The 24,724-nt window shown below is 39.5% G+C and overlaps 1 protein-coding gene across 3 annotated transcripts in view; it reads left to right on the top strand.

The window, feature by feature from the left end:
• The window catches only part of KAZN (kazrin, periplakin interacting protein), a 1,164,933-nt gene that overhangs the window by 261,830 nt on the left and 878,379 nt on the right, over positions 1-24,724 (top strand). For all 3 annotated transcript variants that reach the window (XM_077151225.1, XM_077151228.1, XM_077151227.1), the window contains exon 2: positions 22,701-22,858. In XM_077151225.1, coding sequence (XP_077007340.1) covers positions 22,701-22,858 — 158 coding nt within the window. The remainder of the gene's footprint in view (positions 1-22,700; positions 22,859-24,724) is intronic.

Raw genomic sequence — 24,724 nt, 5'->3', positions numbered from 1 at the left:
CATGAAGGTATTCCCTGGCTTAACTGGAGCTGAAGGATCTGCTTCCAAAACGGCTCAATCACATGGCTGGGAAGTTTGTGCTCACTTCTAGCAAGAGGCCTCATTTCCTTGCCACATTGGCCTTGATTCTTCACAAAATGTGACTGACTTCCCACAGAGTGAGTGATCAAAGAGAGAGCAAACTGGAAGCCACAGTGTTTTTATGATCCAGCAAAAGAAGTCAAGCTCTGCATCTGAACAATATCCAGTTGGTTACATGGGTCAGCCCTATTTAGTGTGGGAGGGGACTGTACAGGAAGTAGATACCAGGAGGCAAGAATCACTGGGTGCTATTTTGGAGGCTGACCACCATAGTCCACCCTCTGACCCCTAGTGATTTGCATGTGAAATACTCTCCTTTTCTTCTAGAACTCCGTGAAGTCTCATTCCATTGCAGCATCAGCTCAAAGACTGGAATCTCATCCTCTAAATCAGGTCCAGGTATATTTCCTTAAGAGCAGTTTTCTTGAGTACCATTCCTCTCAATCTAAAGACCCATGAATTAAAGAGACAAGGTATATCATTCCCACACATGCAATGATGAGACAAGCATCAGATAATGGATATAGCCATTTCTGTTTGTAAAGGAGGAAAATGTGAAACATATAGGAGTCACCGCTCCATACAAATTCTAAAAATAGCAGGGTTAGTTTGACAGTTTCTTACTTATGACTGAAGGAGTGGGAATAAATCCTCAATGCTTTTGGATCTACCCTCTGAACTCTTGGTTACACCCCCTGAGTCACCCTTTATTTTCTATAAAAGATGGCTCCTGTGTATAACTGCACCATTTTCTTAACCTGTTTTTTGCTGGTGGAGCTCAGGGAATCCATAGTCCTCTTTTCCTTTTGTAATATCTCTGCGTCTTTCAGTTCAGGCTGATCATGCATCTGCCAATACAATTCTCTTAAAAGCACTGCAAGTCTACTATGAATCTCATTGGAGTTTGCTCCATTAGACAAAAGCTACCTCCCCAAATATCTTTGAGATAAATCCTCTCTGACCTTAGTTTTCTGCTGAAACTGGTGATGGACAACCCTTGACCTTCTTAGAAGCCCCATTGTTGACTGAATGGTTTTTTTAGGCACCACCTTAGATATTTTCTAAAGCCTTCACAAAGGATTTTAAAGCCACTTCCTTGACTATGATCTTTATAATAGTTTTTCCTAAGAAGGCTCTGGATTTGATTTTTGCTTGGGAATCATTTCATAACTTTAGGTCTGTTTGGCATCTAGAGAGAATGAAATTTCCAAAGCAAATAAGCCTTGGCTTTTTAAAATGGTCCTTCCCTTAGCTTCTCTCTCTTTTCTTGCATTTTATTATTGACAGCAAAAAGAAACCAGGTGGCACCTTCAACACTCTAGCTGGAAATACTCTTAGCAGGTCATCCAGTTCATCAGATACATATCATGGGAGGCAATGGTGTTATTAGATTCTGCCATTACATGGCAAGGAACCCCTTCCCTCCGGTTTCCAGTAATATTTCACTCAGTTTCCTTTATGTCCTCACTGGCAGCCTCCTTCAGGACTTTGCTAAGTATCTTTGAGGCACATCAGGATTTCATTAATATTTTCCTCCAGATTTCTTCCAGCTTCTTTCCACTGCCTGGTTCCAAAGCCAAAATGACAATTTTGGTTTCTTGTAATGGCAGAATTCCACTTCCAGGTACAAAAATGTATGTTAGTTGTTTACTGCTGCCTAACAAATTGGCCCAAAGCTAAGTGGCTTAAAACAATAAATCTTTCTTATCTCACAGTTTCTGTGTGTTTGGAAATCAAGAGTAGCTTAACTGAATGATACTGGTTTAGGGTTTTTCGTATGATTGCAGACAAGATGTCAGCCTGGGTGCAGTAATCTGAGGGCTTGACCTCGGTTAGAGGATTCACTTCCAAGATGGGTTCACGCACGTGGCTATTAAGTTCATTCTGGTCTTCAACTCTCAATTCTTTGCCATGTGGCCTGATTGAGTATCTTTATGACAAAGTAGCTGAATTCCCTAGATTGAGTAATCCAAGAGAGAACAAGGTGGAAAATACAATGTCTTTTTAAATTTAACTTCAGGAGTGACAAGCCATCATTTCTGCTCTATCCGATTGGTAACACAGGTCAGCATTGCTCAGTGTGGGAAGGGACTTTCCAAGACTGGGGAGTCCGGGGAAGCAAGAATCACCAGGAGCTATCTTGGAGGCTTGTTACCATACTTACTTTTCTGTGCCAATGTTGTAGTAATAGGTGTGAAATTCCAGGTCATGCAGCCCATAACATTAATGTATCACTTCTCAAAATGTTGAGAGTTGAGATGAATTGTGTACCCAGAGGCAATCCTATAAACTCGTGTTAGTTGTTTTAAATTTTTTTCCATTTCTGGATGTCTGAATAACAAGTTTATGATGCTATTTCCTGCTTTTTCAGTTATAGTTATCTACTACTTCCCACTAAGAAAGATGAATATTTAGCTCTTCTGTAATCTGTTCCATACACACATAGTATACATAATATTTCCATATCTTTGCATCATATTGGCTAGCTTAGTATTCAGTATTTATATTATTACGGCTATGTAAATATCAGTCACGGCAGAGTCATGTGGTATGCTATGATTACTGTTCCTTTCTTGTACTTTTATTTTGCACCTTTATATTTAATGATTATCATTTTTTTGTTAGTCTAGTTTTCTATGAATCTAACAACAACTGGTCTTCAGCTCTTCCTCTAGCCTAAAATTTTCTCTTCATAATTTATACACATACTAGATATTTGACCAATTTCATTTTCTTATAAACTTTCTTTTATAACTTTTTTGGGGGGATGGTAGGTAAGTTTTATTGAGGTAATATTGATATGTAGTGTAATACATCCTTTTAAAGTGTACAGGACGACTTTGGCTTTCCAGCTCTATATGGAAGAGCTTAGAAATTATCACTCCCATTCTAATAAAAATAAAAAAGCTGAACATGAAAAACAATTACTCTTCTTAGATCCATCACAGAATTGAGGTCACATTGAAAACTGCTGCCCTAAGAACTGCAGAGACAGGTGGATACAGAGAATTGCAGCTTTTCTGGAGGAAGAGTCCAGGAGTGAAAGCTCTCTGCTGGAGCCAGTGCCATTAAGAAGCCTTAAACTGTTATGAATGAACGTCTGATCAGTGTGGACCAGCTTGAGAGAAGATTTGGAACAACTCCTACAAGGCGAGCCCAGAGCACCGGGGCAGTGGGCAGTGTGTCCAGAAGTGGTTTGATTCTACTCGGGGCAATCCCAATGTGGCAGTGGCCCGTCTCTTTGCTAACCCTGCCCCCTCCTGGAAACTGCCCTTCACCCTCATGGTCTTCTCTCTGTTTCTGTCCTTCAATCCCTAAGGAGTCCCTCCATCTTCCCCCAGCTGTGGGGCAGGCCAGGCCCTGGCCACCTCCTTCCTTGATCCTTTCCTTAAAAGGAACAGACTGGCTGGGAGATTGGGGTGGGACATTGAGGCTGCAACAGCTGGTGTCTGGACCTTGCACATTCAGTCCCAGACCTTCTCCACTGCTCTGCTCTGCCTTACCCGTGCCTGGGAGGCAGGTGGGGACTGGGAGTGCCAAGGTGGTAAAGCCCCTCTGCCTTTAAAAATGTGGGGCTGTAGACTTGGGAACCCAGGCCCTTCTTGCTCAGTGCCTATCTACCTGCTCCCATGGCAGAGCTGATGATGGCAGACGTGACTGCCTCCTACAATGGTGCCTCCAATAAAATGGCAGTTGCCCTTTCAAAACAAAAACAAAAAAATTATACCTCAGGGAACCTATCAGATGGTTCTCACTGTGGAGACTGAAGGAAAAACCCCTCCTGCTTCCAGCAGGGGGTAGGGAAAAGTAACCATTTTGAAATAAACTAAACAGAATTTTCTGTTCTCCTTAGCATAGAGTCTACCTTACTTGGGGGAAGGGAAATACTCACCTCCATCCCCTATAGCTCTGACATGGGGGAAGGAAAAGAAACAACTTCAGCCCACTCTAACCTTCCTATTTCACTGAAGGGGGTGGTAATAAAAGTTGACAAGCACTTGTGAAGGTCACAGTCCAAAGACACAGGCTAACTAGAAGACTGAGACCAAATCAAAAGATGATGGCACTCTTCTTGTGCTCCCACATCTCCCCGCCACATCAGTAGGGCTCCTGTGTAATAACCGGATTACAATGAAAAGAACTGCAAGACTGAAACCTTATATAAGAATAAGTCTCTAGAGAAACCTAAAGACAACAAGAGAGACAAAAAACAAACATGCTAGAGGAAATTTTATCCTCTGACACCTGCAGCTATAGCAAACAGTAAACACAGCCTAATTCCTACCATAAAATCGGACACTAAAATCCTATTTACTTTCATTCCTTTTACCCAATTTATCATACCCAGCTTTCAGAAAGAAAGAAAAAAGAAAAGGAACAATAAAAGGCCAAAACATAGTCACTTGAAGAGACAGAGCAAGCATCAGAACAAGACTCAGGTATTGTGGAGATTTTGGAATTTAAAATAAACATGATTAATATGCTAAGGGTTTTAATGGAAAAGGTAGACAACAAGCAAGAACAGATGGATAAGATAAGCAGATGAAGGAAACTCTAAGAAAGAATCAAAAGGAAATGCTAAAAATCAAAGACACTTTAACTGAAATAAAGAAAGCTTTTAATGGTCTCTTCAGTAGACTGGACATAACTGAGAAAAGGATTAGTAATCTTGAAGATAAATTGATAGAAACTTCCAAACCTGAAAATGCAAAGAGAACAAATAATGAAAAAGATGCACCAGAATATTCAAGACTCACGAGATAATTACAAAAGGTATAAAATATACTTACAGGCAATAACAGAAGGGAAGGAAGGGGAAATATTTGAAGTAATAATGGCTGAAAATTTTACAAAAGTAATGACAGACACCAAATCATTAGATTCAGAAAGCTTAGAAATCCTCAGCCAAGATAAATATCAAAACATCTATACCTAGTTATATCATATGCAAACTGCAGAAACTCAAAGACAAAAGTGAATATCTTGAAAGAAGTCAGAGGGAATAAAATATCTTACGTATAAAGGAAAAAGGATAAGAATTAAATTGGAATTCTCTTCACAAACTTTGCAAGCTAAAAAATAGTGAAGTGAAAATTTTAAAGTATCGGAGAAAAAACACCACCAAGAATTTTGTATCCAGAAAAATTATTCTTCATAAAGTGAAGTGAAATAAAGACGTTCTTAGGCAAACAAAAATCGAGGGAATTTGTCACCAGTAGACCTGCCTAGCAAGAAATGTTGAAAGAAGTTCTTAAGAGAGAAGGAAATGATATAGGTCAGAAACTTGGATATGCCTAAAGAAAGGAGAAGGAATAAATTAAGGTTAAAATAAAATATTTTATTTTGCTTAATCTAAACTCATCTAACTGATAACAACAGTTTGTTCAAAATAATATCAACAATATATTGGATTATCATCACCTATAGATAGGTGAAATAAATAACAGCAATGTTATAAAGAAATGTCAAAGGAATTGGTAGTTCTCTGTTATAAGATACCAGTAGTACTTGTGAAGCAGTATGTTATTTAAAAGTGGACTTAGATTGATTATAATGGTGTGTTAGTTAGATTCAGTTGTCAACTTGGCCAGGTGAGCATACCTAGCTCTGTTGCTGCGGACACAAGCCAATGGTACGTGAACCTCATCTGTTGCCAATTACATCTGCAGTCAGCTAGGAGGCGTGTCTGCTGCAATGAGTGATGTTTGACTTAATTGGCTTGTGCTTAATTGAGAGAATGCAATGTAGCACAGCTTAAGCAGCTCGGCATTTCTCATCTCAGCACTTGCAGCTCAGCCCAGGCCTTTGGAAAAGTCACCCCGGGGAAAGTTGTTGGAACCCAGGGGCCTGGAGAGAAGACCAGCAGAGACCATCCTGTGCCTTCCACGTAAGAAAAGAGCCTCAGTGGAAAGTTAGCTGCCTTTCCTCTGAAGAACCAACAAAATAAATCCCCTTTTATTAAAAGCCAATCCGTCTCTGGTGTGTTGCATTCCGGCAGCTAGCAAACTAGAACAGATTGTATATTGTGAACTCTAGAGCAACACTAAAGAAATTTTAAGAAGGAATATAATTGATATAACAGAGGGAGAAAATATAATCACGTAAAATTCTCAATTAAAACCTGAAAAGACAAAAAAAGAGGGAGACAGAAAAAAAGAACAAGAGCAGCAGATTGAAAAATAGTAACAAAGGTAACTATTAATCCAACTGTATCAATATTCACTTTAAGTATGAATGGTCTAAATACACCAGTTAAAAAGCAGAGACTGGGTGGGCCACTGTAGCTCAGTGGCAGAGTTCTCACCTGCCATGCTGGGGACCCGGGTTCATTTCTCGGTGCCTGCCCATACAAAAAAAAACAAAACAGAGACTATCAGAGTTGATAAAAACTTGACATTTTCTATAAGAAAACCATTTTAAATAAGGATATGAATCATTTACAAGTAAAGCTAGTTAAAAGAAAGCTGGAGTAGCCACATTAATTTCAGACAAAACAGAGCAGAGAAAATGAACAAGGAGAAAGCGGGACATTACGTAACGACAGAGGGATCAGTTCTTCAAGAAGACATAATAATTCTGAATGTGTATGCACTGAACAACAGAGTATCAATATGCATGAGGCAAAAACTGATAGAACTGCAAGTAGAAATAAAGCATACAGCTAGATATGCTTTCATAATGTATGCAGTCATGAAAAATCAGCACTATCAAGATTTCCAACAGCTCCCAAAGTTTCCTATGCCCTTTAGCAGTCCATGCCCTGCATTGATCTGAACCCATGACTATTACTGATGTGATTTTGTTCTTATGTTTTTGCCTGTTCATGTATATGGAAGCAAATAGCGTGAAGCCTTTTGTGTCTAGTTCTTTCACTTAGCATAATGCTTTTAAAATCCATACATGTTGTTGTATTATCCAGCCATTCTTCAATTCTATAGCTGAGTAATACCCCAGTGTATGTAAGTACCACTATTCGTTTATTCATTCACCAGTTGATGGATACTTCGATCGCTTTTAGTTTGGGGCTATTTTTAAATAAGGCTGCTTAAATATTAACATATATTTATATGGACATGTTTTTATTTCTTGTGACTAAATATCTAGGTGTGGGGTTTCTGGGTCATATGAAAAGTACATATTTAACATTTAAGAAACTGCAAAAATGTTTTCCAAAGTGACTGTAACATTTCGTATACTTAATCAACAATGTGTGACAATTTGAGTTGATCTCTACTCTTGTGGGAACTTGGTATTGCCAAGTTTATCTTAAGTTTAGCCACTTTAGTAGGTGTTAGTGCTATCTGATTGTGGTTTTTAATTTGTATTCTCTTAATGCCTAATGATCTTAATATCTTTTCCTGTGCTTGTTTGCCACCCATCTTCTTTGCTGAAACTCTGATCAAGTCTCGCCCATTTTAAAAATCGGGTCGTTTGTCTCCATATTATTGAGTTGTAGTAATTCTTTAAACATTCATGGTCCAAAGCCTTTATCAGATATTTATTTTGCAAGTATTCTTCCCAGTTTGTCCCGTTTTATTAAGAGGGTCTTTAGAATTGCAGAGCCCTTAATTTTGATGAAGCCCGGTTTATCATTTTATTCTTTTGTGTTTTATGCTGTTTGTGTTCTATCTAGGAAATAATCACCAAATGCACTAACATGAAGATTTTTTTTTTGCCTGTTTTCTTCTAGAACTTTTATAAGGGTAACTCTTACATTAAGGTCTGTGGATCACAGAACAAATCTCTAGTGTTCAGCAAGGGTAGGGTAGAGTCTCCAGGGTGTGCAGACTTGGCTAAGGGGTTCTGGGTCTAACTGCTTGAAATAGATTTTCAGTTAGTGCGTCTGTTCTCAACTCTACCATCTCCCTAATTTCCAAAACATTCAGGTTGCTACTTGGCTTTCTCGACTCCTGGCTTAGGAGCCTGGTTTTTTAGATCTGTTAAATCAGTTAACACTTGTCCTTCTGCTTCGAACTTATGAACATTTGCTTTTTTGTCACCCTTTCTCCTTTTCCTCTGTCTTGTGGATTTAAGCATTTGTTTGTTTTTAAACGATGCATTTTTTCCTCGTTTTAGTTGTATTGTGGGAGAGTGAGGAGGTAAATCATATGTCCAGTCCTCCATCACTAACTGAACGTCTGAATAGGTTTCTTAAAGAAATGTTTTCAAAGGCGATAAAAAGTAAGTGAGCCTCATGCTCATTTTGATTTCTTGGCACTGATGTTAAGGAGCAGATGCATGAGTAAACCATAATGGTAGGTAATAAAAATTTATATCTGCAAGTCTTTAGGCTATTTTATTTCTGCATTTGCATGTGGGCATGTCTCATATATCCATACTGTGTCCCCTTTCACAGGACTCCTGACATTTGAAATTGTTTGTTCACTGTCAGTTTCCTGTTAGATTGTTAGCTCCACGAGGGCAGAAGATGTGTTTACAATGTTCATTGCTATATAACCTGGAGCAGAAAAATTACTCAAAAATGACAGTGGGAGTCATCATTATAGTAGAAGTAAAAATAATAATAAACACACAACTAAGGTTTACAGTCATGGGCTAGACACTGCTCTAAGCCCCTTATCTATATTAATGTTTTTAGTCCTCACAGCAGCCCTTTGAAGTAGATAATATTTATTATCTCCATTTTACAGGTGCGGAAACTGAGGCTCTGAGATATTTACTAAGTTGCCTAAAGTCTGTAATTAGCAAGTGGTAGAGCCAAGATTTAATACTCCAAAGCCTGATTTCTAACCACTATACTATCATGCTTGTTGACTGAATAACTAAATGTTCGAGTCCTTCAAGCAAACCAAATCTATCTGGAAAAAAATATAAGGCTCCTGGCTAATTCTTTTCTTTGTCCCTTCTATAAACTTATAAACTATCCTATGCTAAGAACAAAGTTTATTTGAGATTCAAATAATTCAAAGTGGTTTCCTGCTGAATTTTAGAATACAGTTGAAGGTGCAATACAACAAAATGCATTTAAAATATTAACAGCCCAAAATAATTAAATAGCATGGTGGTAATTAAAATTAAGAACAAAATTTTCTTTGATAAACCTTTGCTGCTAGCCAAGAATTGATGACAATTTCTAGGACTTAAATAAAATAGTAAGGAATTTCAAAATTCCTTCCTTTACTAACTTAGTTTACGCTTCTTATTTTTTCAGAGTTAGTGGGACCAAGAACTGAACCTCAGTTTGGAGAAGGGAAAAAAACCCACTAACTTTTGTTTTTGTTTTTCTTTAAAATAATGACAATTTTTTTTTTAACATTGCTATCCCAGTCACATTGGTCTATAAAAAAGCAATTAGCATGACTCCTAAACAGACTTAAAATTTCTTGAGTATGAGACTGTTTCTTATAGTCCTGGAAACTTTGCAGAGAATCTGATCAAGAGCTGTATGCCGAGAAGAAACATACTAAATATTTGTAGATTCGTTGGTTAATTGCTAGGTTGATCCCTGCTTGGCTCTTATTGTTGAGGCTGCTCCATTAAAATGACATGTGGGAAAAGAAAAGCCAATCTCGAAGCACATGGTTAGATCACGTGCCATCAGATTGACATGGAAAATGCAAGGTTTCTCCTCTGCCGCAGTTTTTCCTCTACCTTCAAGAAATAAGAAGTTCTCTCTTAAAATAAAGGAGGAGGGCTCTGAGGTGAGAGTATTTTCCTCCCTAAGTATGTTCATTTGAATTGTCTGGAGTAGCTCTGCTACCTCAAAATAAAATATTGATGGGGAAAGGTGAGGATTCTTTTCCCATGGTGTTTGTCTTTCTGTGAGTTGGTTCAGTTGAAGCAAGGTGATTATCTTGCTTCTTTTTAAATTTTCTGTCTTGACATCCATGCAAATTTTAATTTTCTACTGAACATACAGGACCAGGAATTATGTGTCACATTTACATAATGAGTTTTATGTATTTCTGAGAGTTTGGAAATGTGGCTTACAGTTTCAGAACTTTTCCCCACTCTGGGATATTGGGAGGCTGGTGGTTCTCAGTGGACCCCACCCCTATCCTTTACCGAGCTATGCTTGTGGCAAGTTCGTCCTTCCCACTGGCAAGCCAGGTTTGTATCTCATTTTGCCCCCACCTCTGTCCCAGCTCAGCTCCAGCCCAGCCTCAGAGCCAAACCTCCCTGTTAAAAGAAGGAATGACAACGATCCATTTAGCATGCAATTCCCTTCTCCAGGTCTTTGTTCGGTGGGAACTATATAGACTGTTGGCAAGAAGCCTCCTGTCTGTGACCCACCCACATCTCTGGGAGTTTCTAAATCTCATTTGCATGCAGGCTGTGTCCTTGAGCTCCACAACCCTGCCCTCTCCCAAAGCAAAGAAAGCTGCTCAGGGTATTTTCTCTTTAGATTCTGTCTGAAAAGAAAAGAACGGTCCATTGTCTCCCATACCCTCTGACTTGGAGCGCTTCCTCTTGTCCTCCTCGGCTCTGGACAAGCACTGTGCCTTGAGCAGCTGCCTGGAATCTTTTGATTTGGCCTTATTGTTCAATATCTTAACATCTTCGAGACAAACAACTTTGTCAGGGACTCTGCAAGTAGGTCAGGCAAATGCTTGATGCTGTAAAGGCAAGAGACACGCAGCTGCCATACAGGTTCTTCACAGATGACAACCATTGTCCCACTGTAGGATTATTTGCCCCTTCAGCAGATACACTCACAGCCAAAGCTCTGCCCCTAGTGAGCAGATGGGTCTTTTAGTTTCCTAGGCTGCTAAAGCAGATACTATGAGATGGTTCAGCTTGAACAATGGCAATTTATTAGCTTAGAGGTTTGAGGCTGAGAAAATGTCCAAACCAAGACGCATTAAGGTGATACTCCCTTCTTGAAGAGTGGCTGCCAGTGATCCTTGGCTCCTCTGCCACATGGCAAAGCACATGGCAGTGACTGCTGGTCTCTCCCTTCTTTTCCTAGTTTCCTTGCTTTCAGCTTCTTGCTTCTGTGACTTTCTCTCTTTCTTTCTCTCTGTACACATTCTGCTTATAAAGGACTCCAGTTATAGGATTAAGACGCATCCTGAATGAGGTACGTCACACCTTAACTGAAGTAGCTTCATTAGAACATCCTACTTACAATGGGTTCACACCCATAGGAATGGATTGGATTTAAGAATGTATTTTTCTGGGCTACATTACAGCTTCAAACCACCTTAGTGGGTAAGGCCAGAAAGGGGATACTTAACATCCCAAAATAAAAATTAGCATTCTACATTTTGCTTCATACTTTTAAAGTGAGATCATTTGGGCAGTTCTCTCCTGTGGTGCTCGAGCCTTGGAGTCATACTAAGCTGGATCTGAATGCTGGTTCTGCCATTGATTACCTATATGAACTCAGGCAAGTCCTTCTCTGGCCTCAAGATCATTATCTATGAAAAACAGTAATCATACCACCCTCATAGGGTTTTTGCAAGGATTATTACACTACACAAAATAATCACAGACCCTTGAACATAGCAAGTACTCAATAAACAATAACTGTTATTGGTGTTATTATTATGACAAACATTTGGTACTGTTGTAAATGTAATTATGAGCATATGAGAGAGCTATCATTATTGTTATAAATAAAACGTTTGGTAAATAAGCACTGTATTTGAATTACAACAGAGTTCAACTTTGTAAGCATTCTCAAGCATTTTAGTAAGACTTGTTAAGGTACGGTTGACATGCTAATTGCAAAGTATTATCTAATATTAAAAAACAGGTCTTCTGGTTTTATTCACATATTCACATCTGTTTAATTTGCTTCTAGTTCTACACTCTCGGAAGTATATTTACTTTTAAAATATATTTAATTTAGATCTTCTAAAAAATCACCCAGACTAATTTCTTCTCCAGATAGGAATAAGGTTTTATCTCTTATTGACTCAGTAAGAAAGTGGAGAGTAAGTCATAAATATCCCCCAAATCTGCGTAAGGAACTGGTCACAGCAGTCTCTAAGCTGACATAAGATGGCTGAGACACTCCAGGGCTTTAAGTTAAAATCTCTAGGATTCCCAAATATTGCTCTCAAAATACAGCTAATGGGCAGGGAAGGGAACTGGGACCCCTAAGGTCAGGGACAAGTAGGGATCTTCTTTGAAATGTTGCATTTTATCTTAAAGTTTCATTTGAATTTTGCATTTCATTCCGGGTTTCATTGTGTGTTTTTTATCATAAAAAGTATGGCCTTCCTCTAATTCCTGCAGCCCCTGAAAGTTCCCTGGGGGGGTGGAACCATGTGCCATTTCCACATCAGTATGGGATACCAGTTTGAAAAGAGAGGCTAAGCCCTCATACTGAGTGCAGAGGTGGAATCTGAAAACATCTGGAAAATAGAATTTAGAAAACTATGGAAGAGTTGGAGAGAGAAGAGGCAAAAGTTGTGGGGAAAGGGATCCAGGCTGAAACTGGGACATAGAATGAATAGGAGCTCCAAAAAATGAACCCCCAACCCCCAAAACCAGGTTTAGGATGCCTATCAGATCCGAATGGGACAGGAAAAGTCAAACACTGATGGCATCTCAGCTTCTTTTCGGGAAATTAATTGGTTCCAAGAGTGGAGTTAGCCTCCCACCAATGGGAAGCATTTCCCATCAGGTCTACGGTTACACTCCTCCATCTTCTGTCACTAGAAGGTTGACATGTCCTTGGCTTTGTTTCCTCCTCCAGGAGCCAAAGTCCATTTTCTCATTGCAGCTTTTACCTGGACAGCGACATTCAAATGAAAAGCCATGTGTTAGGCCCAAGCAAATCTTCCGGTTATATGATTTTGTCATAATCCATTTCCCACAGGACAACTTTATTGTAATTTATTACCTTGTCAGCTTCTCTGAGGTCAAAGTGGAACTGGCCTTGGTAATGCTGGGAAGCTGCACTAACAGAAGCAAAGCATTTTGAAAGGCAGGGGAACAGTGCATAACTAGTTAGATCCCATCTGAATGTGACCACAGAGTGCTAGAGAGTTCCTTAGCTCAGTATTGAGTTCTGGAGCCCTTGAGGGAGGCACTGAGAATGAAAGCACCTATTACCTTTGTGCAAATTGATACTCTGCTGTTTGGTTGGAAAATAGTACTCAGGGCTGTGTTCCATCGGAGGTAGCATTCTGGGCTGGCTCTGAAGGAGACAGGTGGAATTGGCAGGCAGGCATCTATCTGACCCAGTAGTGGATGGACAGGATACCCATTGCAGGCCATAGGATTGTGTTGCTTGAATACCAAACCTCTGGAGTCTTGGGGCCCAAACTTCATAGATTTCTTGCAACTATAGATTGCCATGTCATTTGACCCAGCTATAGGTGTCTGTTTAGTCCAGCAGGGAGAACCAAAGGGTCTTAGAGCCTTTCACAAGTGGTTATGTGGCTATGACCAAATTATGAAAACTATTGAACCTTGGTGTCCTTAACAGAAAGATCAACCGGTCCCTAAAGTATGGGTGGTGTGAAGATGAAACATGATAATGCATGCAAGTTGCTCCACACAGTGCTTGGCATTCAGTAAGTGCTTAATAAATAGCAGCTGATGTTGTTGTCACCATTGTCGTCATTATCACCATCATTCCCAGAGCAAGGCATGGGAAACACCAACCTCAAAAAGTAGCACAGCTCATGTGTATCCTGGAGAGCTTGAAGGATAAAAGGCAAACATCATAAGTAGTACAAACAACTTCAGCTGTGGGACTTATATTAAGTAGGGTTCTGTTGGTGCAGGTAACAGAAACCTTGAGTTTCTCGGGGCCAGAGCAGGAAGGCAGCTTGGCCTCAGAATGGACTGAAACCCAAGTATAAGAAGACACAGGTTCTGTCTCTTCTCTCTTCCTCATTTCCCTTCTCTGTTCTCTCTCCTCCCTCTTCTTCCCAGCCTGCCTTTCCTATGACCAGACTGCATGGTAGGATATGGTCATCCAAAGAGTTTCTGTGATGTGTGTCCTCCAGTCACTTACCTCACTCTGTGTCTCAGCCCCTATGTCAGATCCTTGGGCAGTTTTGGCTGGGCTTAATCAACTGACAGTGGGACAAAGAAGCTGTCTTTTTGGGCCTGATGGTCTTATCAGGACCAGGCTGGAGGTCCATTGGAATTAGGCAGTGGCCATCCATAACCATGATGATGATAGCTGATCATCACTGCCCACTAACTCTGGGCCAGGCAGTGTCCTAAGCACTTTGTTTATATCAATTAGTTTAATCCTCACAGCATGACTGAGAAGTAGATGCAGCTATATCTCCATCTGACCAATGAGAAAAGTGATGCACAAAGCCAATCCCCCGTGTTTACATGGCCAGTAACTGATGGAGGCAAAATTTGGACTCAGGAAATCTGACTCCAAAGCCCACGCCCTTAACCACACCTCTCAAAAATGTGCACTCCCCACCGTGGGCTAGACGTCCCCCAAATTTCTTTCTGGCCCTGGGCTTGGATTTCTAAGTCTGGACTGAATTTATCCTCCACAGTGTGGGTCAGAACTGCATCCTTTCCATGGGCCTCACTCTAGCTTCTCACTTTGTCATCCATCAGCTATCAAGCCCTTCAGGCTTAATCAGGTTCTGAACAGGTCACCATCTATACTGGATTAAATTATGTCCCTCCAAAAACACATCTAATCCCCAGTACCTGAGAATGTGACCTTATTTGGAAATAGGGTCTTTGAAGATGGAATCAGTTAAAAATGAAGTTATACTGAAGTAGGGGGAGCCTTAATCCAATGACTGATGTCTTTGTAAGAAGAGGGAAATTTGGACACAGAGACTCAGAAGGAAGAGAGCCATGTGAGGACAGACAGATTGGAGTGATGCTGCTCCATCCCAATGAATGCCAGGGATGGATGGCAACCACCAGAAGCTGGAAGGGGAGAGGAAGGATTCTTCCCTAGATACTTGGGAAAGAGCAGAACCCTGCCAACACCTTGAATTTGGGCCTCTGCCCTCTAGAAATAGGAGATTATTCATTTTTGTTGTCTTCAACCAAACAGTCTGTGGTCATTTGCTATGACAGCCCAAGGAAACTAATCTGCCACCTTTCGTGGACTGACTCCACTGCTTTGCACACATTGTCATTGCTTTTGACCTTGGCCTGTTTGGTCTCTTCTCCTGCACCGTTGTTCCGCATCTAAATCACACGCATTTCTCAATACCCACAAGATGACTCCGGGTCTCTTGCAAATCTACCATTTAAAGAAGAGTGTGGAGAACTCATCAGTAACATGTTGAATCCTGGGTTCTGAGAGTTTATTTGTTGCCTACTTATAAACCTGACCAAATGTGTAACTGTATGTTTTCTCACTGGTGCTAAGGTAGCATATTGGGTTCTGCAGTTACCCTACCATAAGATCAACCCCAATATAGGATCAACAGTGTCATCCTGACATGCCAGGGACCCCTCAATTGTCATGACTATCTATTTCCAGAACATTTTCATCATCCCAAATGGAAACCCTGTACTAAACCCCATTTGCCTTTCTCCAGCCCCTGGAAACCACTAGGCTGTTTTCTGTTTCTGTGGATTTGCCTGTTGTGGATAGTTCATATAAATGGAATCATGTAACATGTCACCTTTTGTTCTGGCTTCTTTCACTTAGCATAATGTTTTCAAGGTTCAAACATGTTGTACTGTGCAAGAGTATAATTATGTAAGAGTTCCTTCTATGACCGAATAACACTGTATTACATGAATATACCACATTCTGTTTATCCACTGACCAGTTGATGAGCATTTGGCTTGTTTCCATTTTTGGCTATTATGAATAATGCTGTTATGAACCCTGTGTACAAGTTTTTTATGTGGATGTATGTTTCAGTTCTCCTGGGTAGAAATTCCACCCAGGAGTAGAACTCTGGCTCATATGGCAAGTCTGTGTTTAGCACATCGAGGAACTGCCATTCTGTTTTCCTCAGTGACAGCTCCATCTTATATGTCCACCAGCAATGTATGAGACTTCCAATTTCTCCACATCCTCATCACCATCAATTTTGACTTGCAGAGTGAATTTTATTGTGACAATGGGGGAAAAATACCTGAATTATTTAGGCTTCATTTATTTAATGAGACCATATTAAAGCAAGAACTGAAAGTTGTAAGCATTTTAATGCAAAATATATCATAGAATTTGAGATACAGAAGAAGCAAAGGTTGTCTAACATGTGGGGATAAATTTGATTACTAGTACATATCTATGGACCATATAAATGACAAGATCATAAAATCCATGGAGCTTCTTGTGGGAAGGCTGTAGCCCATGGCATATTTTTCTGTAAATATACAATAGCCCATCTCAGTGACATCTGGACTTCCCTGCATAAAATGACTGTTTAGGGTTATATTATTATTATTATTTCATGTCTATACTTCATCTGATCCGTAAAAATAGAGGCACAGTATGGCAAGCTGTTATTCCTCTTCTGAAAGCACTAAGAAATTTTATGTGTCCTTTCCATTTTTGCTAATGACACAAAATGTTGAAACTTATTATTTTTTTCTTCTGCTAACTCATGAATGTGCTATCCTTATCTGAAACCTAAATAAATACTCATTAATGTACAGTTAAATTTCAAATGAGCACTTCATATAAATAAGTCTGTTATAGAAATATGTTTCTTCAAATTTGTAGACCAAAATAACATGAAATAAATTTAACATCATTTCACATTCAGAACAACCAACCAAATAAGCTACTTTTTATGACTCAATTTCCTTAACTCAGGTAGGTAAGAAAGCCTATATATGGCTCTTCATTCCGTAATCCATCATGCATTTTTAAGAGGAACATTATTTAGTTGAGATTTTTATAGGCCAAATGAAGAAGAATATGTATAACCCCTTGTTTTAGACTTGTGGGGCAGGGAGAAGAGACAAAATAGAACAGAGGGGTCCACCAGCAATGTATGAGAGTTCAGTGGTAGAATTCTCATCTGCCATGCAGAAAACCTGGGTTCAATTCCCGGCCCATGTAGCTTCCCCCAAAATCAAACAAACAAACAAAAATTCAATAAATGGTGCTGCAATAATGGGATGCTCACATGGAAAAAGAATGGAATATGACCCATCATACGTCGACTTTTCCTTAATTTATTCTTTCTTTTTATTCTTTTGGACAAATATTTATCAAGGACCCACTGTATGCTGAGTGATATGCTTAGAGCTGGGGATAAAACGATGAACTAAACAAACACTGTTGCTGGCCTCATGGACCAGTCCATTGATGGTGTTCCAGTTATCTGTTGCTGTGTAGTAAACCACGTCATTATGCTCGCAGTTTTGTGGGTCAAAAACATGGACAAGGTACAGTGGGGTGACTTGTTTTGCTCCACAGTGACTGGATCCTCATCTAGGGTGACTCTAATGGCAAGAGATGGTTGGGATGGCTCCACAAGGCCCATATTTTAGGGCCTTGGTTATAGCTAATGGCTGGACTCCTCGGTTCTTCTCTACATTGCATCTCCTGGGATTGGAATGTTAAAGATGGCTTCTTTGCTCACATATCTTGCACCTTGGCTTGGGTGGCTGGGACAGCTGGGTCTGTCTGGGCATCTCTTTTTCTCTCTCTCTGTAGCTTGTATGTGTGGGCATCCTCAAAGCATGACGACCTCTGGGTAGTCCGACTCTTACAAAGCAGCTTGGAGCACAGGCTCCAAGTGTCCTGGAAAACCCCAGAATGTCATTCACTTTTGGTTGAGCAAGTCACCAAGACCAACCAAATTCAGGGGATGGGGGTGGGGGCATATTTAGACTCTATCTCTTAATGGGAGGAGTAGCAAAAAAAAAAAATTGAGGTTAGTTTGAATCTACCTCAGAGGGAGGTAGACATTAAAAAATAATCACATACTAGATAAGATTAAGACAGATCAGAATACAGGGTAAAGGATGATATTGTCCATGTTTTAAAACTTCAACTTCTGTGAGACCAAAAGGAGAGATGTTTATTTGGTGCAAATTTTATATTTTGGGTAGCACAATTCCTAATCTAACTTGTATGATCAGTTTAGTTGAACACCATAAGTACATGGAATCTCGAATAGCACCTGAGATCTTATTGGTTTGTCCAGGTTAGTGTGATGCCACAATATATCCCAGAGTAATTTGGGCAGTGAATAAAGAAGTATTTGCAAAATCCCCCTTGGGGGACTAGGGAGAAAGGAGGAAACATTCAACTTCCCCATTTGGAGAATTCCTGATATTCTCACAAGCAGTGGAGACAACAAAATCAATAGGCTGAACCCTCAATCTTGAGGTTTTCCCCTATAAAACTTATACCTGCAAAGAATAGGCTAAGCCTGCTTATAATTATCCATATAAGAGTCACCCCCAAAGAACCTCTTTTTTTGCTTAGATATGGCCTCTCTCCATAAGCCAGCTTGACAGGTGAACCCACTGCCTCTCCCCTACATGGGACATGACTCCCAGGGCTGTAAATCTCCCTGGAAACATGGGACAGAACCCTTGGGATGAGCCAGGACCAGCATCATGGGATTGAGAAAGCCTCCTTGACCAAAAGAGGAAATAGAGAAATGAGACAAAATAAAGTTTCAGTGGCTGTGAGATTTCAGAGTCAAGAGGATATCCTGGAGGTTATTCTTATGCATTATATAGATATCCCTTTTTAATTTATAGTGTATAGGAGTGACTGGAGGGAAGTACCTGAAACTGTTGAGCTGTGTTCTGGTAGTGTTGATTCTTGAAGATGATTGTATAATGATATAGTTATTACAGTGTGACTGTGTGATTGTGAAAACCTTGTGTTCGATGCTCTTTTTATCCAGGGTATGGACAAATGAGTGAAAAAAATGGATAAAAATAAATAAATAATAGGGGTAATAGAGGGTAAAAGAAATTGGGTAGATTGAAATACTAGTGGTCAATAAGAGGGAGCGGTAAGGAATGTGGAGTGTATGGATTTTTTCTTTTTTTCTTTGTATTTCTTTTTCTGGAGTGATGCAAATGTTCTAAAAATGATCATGATGATGAATATACAACTATGTGGTGATATTGTGAGCCACTGATTGTACATTATGTATGGACTGTATGTGTGTGAACATTTGCCAATAAAAATATCTTTTAAAATCACATAAATAACTAATGAAGAAAAAGTACAGGTTTCTTTATGGAAATCAGGGCTTCTTGGTTGCAACTGACGGAAACCTATCCCAGGTAGGCTAATAAAAAGAAAGAAATTTACTGACCTACCTAACTGGGACTCCATGACTCAATCCAGACGCTGTAATAACATGGGTGGGGATCTCTTTCCTGCCTCCCATCTTTTACTTACATCTTTATTCAGTTGGGCTTCAGGCTTGTCTCCTACTAGTTTAACAATCCCCTCTGAAAAAGAGAGGTGTGCCAGTTTGAAGCTGATATGTACCCCAGAAAAGCCAATCCAATCTTCCTGATCCAATCTTGTGGGGGGCAGCTGTGTTTCTTTTAATCCTTATTCACTACTGTAGGATGGAAATCCTTTGATTGGATTGTTACCATGGAAATGTGGCACACCCAATTGTGGGTGTGACCTTTTGATTAGATGGAGATGTGACTCTCCCCATTCAAGGTGGGTCTTGATTAGTTTACTCGAGTCTTTCAAACGGGGAGACATTTGGAGAAACCTCAGATGCAGATATAGACACAGACGTTTAGAAATGCAGAAGCCCCAGGAAAAACAGACGCTTCAGAGTCGACAGAGATGCAGACATTTGGAGATTCCTGGAGCACCGACAGGGAAAGCAGATGCCTGGACATGGATGTTTGGAGATACAGAACCCAGCAGATGTTGCCATAGGATGCTTAGCAAACCAGAGCACAGAGTTGTGTCCCAGAGGAACTGAGTGAAGGCCCTCAGGTACTTAGAGAGAAAACCACTGGAGTTATAAGCTGGAAGCAGTGGAACCAAGAACAAAGACCAGCAGATGCCAACCATATGCCTTCCCATGTAATAGACATCAGCTTTCCTTGAGTCAAGGTATCTTTTTCTGGATGCCTTAGTTTGGACACTGTTGCAACCTTAATAACTGTAAACTTGTAACTTAATAAATTCCCTTTATAACAGCCATTCCATTTCTGGTATTTTGCTTTCCAGCAGCATTAGCAAACTAATACAAGAGGCAATTTCTTACTTAATAGTTCCAGCAAGAGTCCTTGGATTAAATCTTACTGACCACATTTAGGCCTATGCCTTGAAATGAAATGCTTGGGATATGGGGGTAGGATCAGCCCCAACTTAACCACAAGAGGCAGTGAATGTTTCTCCAAAAGGGAAAGAGAACATCTTTTATTAGAAGAAGGATGCTAACAAAAAAAAGCATAAAATACCCATTATACAAGCCTACCCAGGGTGACTCTGCCTTGAAGACTAGATCCAAACAGAGAAACAAGAGGAGTGGGTCATTTCCCCCTGCTATCATAACTTCCACTTATTCAATTTGCATTTATTAAATTGTCATTGTGTATGAAACCCTGAGCTGGTTGTAACTGGAGATACAAAATAAATCAGAAAATGGACAGTCTCACCTTGGGGGGTTAATAATTTAGCCTCAATTATTTATACAACAACTGGTTAACATCAACAAGTTAAGGATTTCAAATATAAACTTTGGAATTATAATAGCTAATGTTTATTATGTGCTAATGCATAGTATGGTACTGTCCCATGTGCTTTATCCAAATTGTCTCATTTAATTCTCAGAGCAACTCTATGATGTAATACTATTATTCTCCTTATTAGAGATAGGAAAACTGAGGGATTAAGTGATTCACTCAAGGTTATACAGCAAGTTGGAGGGGAAGACAGCACTGAGACCTACAGACTGGTTTTAAAGTTTGTCCTCTAAACCCAATTGCTTCAGCTTCCTTTGGGAACTGGGTAATTTCTCTTGGCCTCACTGCCTCACCTGTAAAAGGGTGGGCAGGTGGGGGGTGACACCCCTTGGCCATTCTGACACTCTGACAGCCTAGGATTGCCGCATTTGGTACCCTGGGTGGAACTATGCCTGCATAGTTATGCCTGAAAGGAAGTGGTAAGAACGGAGTGGTAAACTAGTGGGGTGACCTCACAGGAGACTGGAACAGTCCAAAGCAAAGCAGGGCAGGGCGTGGTACACTAAGATGTCTCTGTGTTCAAATCTATCTGGGTGTCTGTAACTACCTCCATTGAGGGATAGGTATGCAGGGTTGGCACATAGCAACCCCATACTTTCTGTTCACCTTTCTCTGTCTTAGCCCAGCCCAGGAAAGGGTTTTGAGTATCCCTGTGCAGTGAGAAACTACTCCAATGTCATATCCTTTACTCTCTCTACTCTATGGTCTATAGTGCAACTATAGCCCACCGAGCTTGATTTTCCATGGTTCAAAACTATCTTTAATCTGTCATCTATCATCTATATCTATCTATTTCCTGTCTGTCTGTCTGTCTAGATTATCTCTCTACCTACCTACCTACCTTATATACCATCTATTTATCTTTTAGTGCTTACTCTAGTTGCAATATGCATCTTCAACATATCATAGTCTACCTTAAATCAATATTATATCACATTCTGTGTAATATATGAACCTTACAACAATTTACTTCCATTGGCTCCCTCTCATTTTACTTATGTATATATTATCAACTCTGCAATATGTAATTATTGCTTCTTGCTTTGTACTGTCAATTTTCTTTTATATGAATTAAAATATGAGAAAAATATTTTTATATTACCCACATATTTTCCCTTTAAGAATTCTTTTTCACTTGTGTAAATGGAAGTTTCTATCTGCTGTCATTTTCTTTCTGTCTAAAGAACTTCCTTTAATATTTTTTATAATGCAGCTCTGCTGGTGATGAATTCTCTTGGCTTTTGTTTATTAAAAAATCCATATTTCATTTTCATTTTTGAAAGATATTTTTGCTGGTCATAGAATTCTAGGTTAACAAGTTATTTTCTTTCAGTATGTTCTGTCACTCCTTTATCTTCTGGTTTGTGTAGATTCTGATGATAACTATGTTGAATATAATGTACCTTTGTTGAATGTAAGATACCTTTTTCCACAGGCTGATTTTAAGATTTTTCTTTCTCACTGTGTGCTTGTTTGTTTGGCAATTTGATTACAATATGCCTTGACATAGTTGTTGTTGTTTTTTTTTATCCTGCTTCGGGTTTATGGAGATTCTTGGATCTGTGTGCTTATGGTTTTATCAGCTTGGAGAAGCATTTGGCCATTATTTCTTCAAATATTGTTTTTCCCTCCCATCTCACCCTAAAAGTAAATCTAATACAGAGTGGTCCCCTCATGCCTTGTTAAGCTCTGTCATTTATAAATATTTAGCATGTAATCACATTCCTATATTTATTTGCTTATTTGTTTCTTTTCCATTTCCCCAACTGGGCTGAACACTCCATGTGGGTAGGCACCACGTCTGGTTCTGCTCACGATTATATCCCAGGCACTCCATAAAAAGCTTAGCATTTGTTTAGTGTGCAATAAGTATTTGTTCTCTGTCAAGCACACTTGTTGAAGTTGTCCATAGATATGTTGGGTTCTTGGTAACTGCCTGGTTTAAACCTTAAATGTACATTCTTGCTTGTCTCTGTAAAATTGCAAGCCAATTTCTCTTTGAAAGTTACCTGTTGTGATTCCACATTTCTTTCTTTCTCTTTTTGCAGCTGTGCAATCATTGCACACCCTAAATGACCAGATTTCCCATTTTATTGTCACCAAATCGAAGGCACTGGAGGAGGATAAAGATCCCTTTCTACCCACTGAGAAGGAGACACTGAAGAGTTCCATGATGCTGATGAGGCATCTCTTAATGGATGCTCAGGTACAGAGAACAGGAATAGGTGGTATTTTTTAGATAGAGTGGGTGGTACTTTTAAAATGTTCAGCTACTACACTGACTGAAATCTACCTTTGCTACTCATAGCCATGTAACAGACATTCTGATATATTGGGTATTGGATTCCTGATTAGGACCTATTTGGGATTGAGTATGAAAATGGGTTGTGTTCAAGTCAAAGTGCTAGGGCTTTAAAATAATACATGGATTGTCTCTGAGAATTTAAGAGACTTTCCATTAGCATTGGAAAAGTGAAAATCCATTTACATATAAACTTGGCAGGCATCAAAGCTGGCAGAGGCTTTGGAGTGAAGCAAACACTTAGCCCAAACAACATCGCTGAGTAACTAATGAATATTTTGGTACATTTGCTGCACCCCTAAGTAAGCAAATCTGCACTGATTTTGTTGTTGTTAACGTTAGCAATGTATTTATTACAGAAGGTATTAAGCTCATTGTATGCTATTGTTGGGATGTTTTTCTTCAAGGTTTCTTCTGACGCACTGTTCTATTGAAATATTTAAAAATAATCTATCTCCTCCTTCTGGCTTTCTGGATATAGCAATAGGTAAATACCAGGTGTTTTAAGAGAATTGATTGTTTTCTGTTGGTGAAACCGAGCTAAACTAGATTTTTTTTTTTTTAGTCATGCCTACCTCTTTAGTATTTAGAAATCGGTTTCAGAAAATGTCTTTTGGGTTTGGTGACTTTGCATTACTTTGCACTCGAGCATTCTTCCCGAGCTAGTTTTCTGTGCGACAACCGTGAGATCACAATAGCTGGTGGTTTCCTGTGTTCTCTGTAGCAGAGATTTTGAATTGCTGTCTCTTTGCCTTTGTTTCTATCATAGCAGTGTTTCCTGTTTTGTTTTAAAATCAGTCCTCAAGCCTGGATCTGGTACTGGTAAGACTTTATATGGCAAAGCTTTTGTGCGTTTCCCAAATGTCAACGTTTGAAGCTGCTCTATGGGTTCCCATGATGGCCTGGACCTAAGTTATGCAAAGCCTTCCATAACTTCTCCCTTCTCACTTCTGTCCTTTGCTTGGGAAGCCCATTCAGCCTCTCCTTACTCCTGGAGCCTGTCTGGTGGAGATAGGAAGGATTCGGTAGCTCCATCAAGCCAATTTAAAACAGAAAAAAAAAAAAAAAGAGTAATTTAGAACGTTTTACCAAATTAAAGAGAGCGAATTGCTCTGGAAAGGATTAGTTTTTCTCAATCCCAGGCAAGGGGACTATGTAAATGGATCTCCAAAGACATTGCATAAATTTAACTTGCAAAATCTAAAGAAATGACAAACCACTCATCTCTTTCCTATCCTTGCATATGAAAGCCTAGAACTGGATTTTAAAAAAAACATTGCTTAAGGACATTTTTTCTCTCCCAAATGCCTAATTCATTGGATGCCTTTCAGCTTTAGTGGTGTTGGTAGAGATTATCTGCTTTGTATTCAATGGGCAGAAGATAGCCCATATAATATGGTTACTGTGTAGAGATATTTTACAATTTCAAAATTTCTTGATCCTAAATCAATGCTAGCTGGAATTTTCTCACTGCAGCAGCCAGGTAAAGTGGGGCAGGATATGGTGGATATTCCCTTAACTCACACCCCTTAAAAGGAAGGAAGGTTGTGCCTTCTTACTGAGGAAAAAATTCAAGAAAGTCAAGTAGGAAAGTGATGTAGTGTTTGGAAATGTTGTTTTTCTTGACTCGTGGGCTCAACGTCTTCCCGCTCTTGCCTTTTAGACTAATGTAGGATAAGTGGGTTGAGATTAAGTTTAATTTAAAACTTTTACCCTTGTTTCTTTTCTTTCCAAGATCGTAAGTTTTCGAAACATTATTTGTGGTTATGA

This window comes from Tamandua tetradactyla, chromosome 2, assembly GCF_023851605.1.
Source record: "Tamandua tetradactyla isolate mTamTet1 chromosome 2, mTamTet1.pri, whole genome shotgun sequence".
NCBI classification, from domain to species: Eukaryota; Metazoa; Chordata; class Mammalia; order Pilosa; family Myrmecophagidae; genus Tamandua; species Tamandua tetradactyla.
This window is presented reverse-complemented; position numbering and strand designations above follow the sequence as displayed.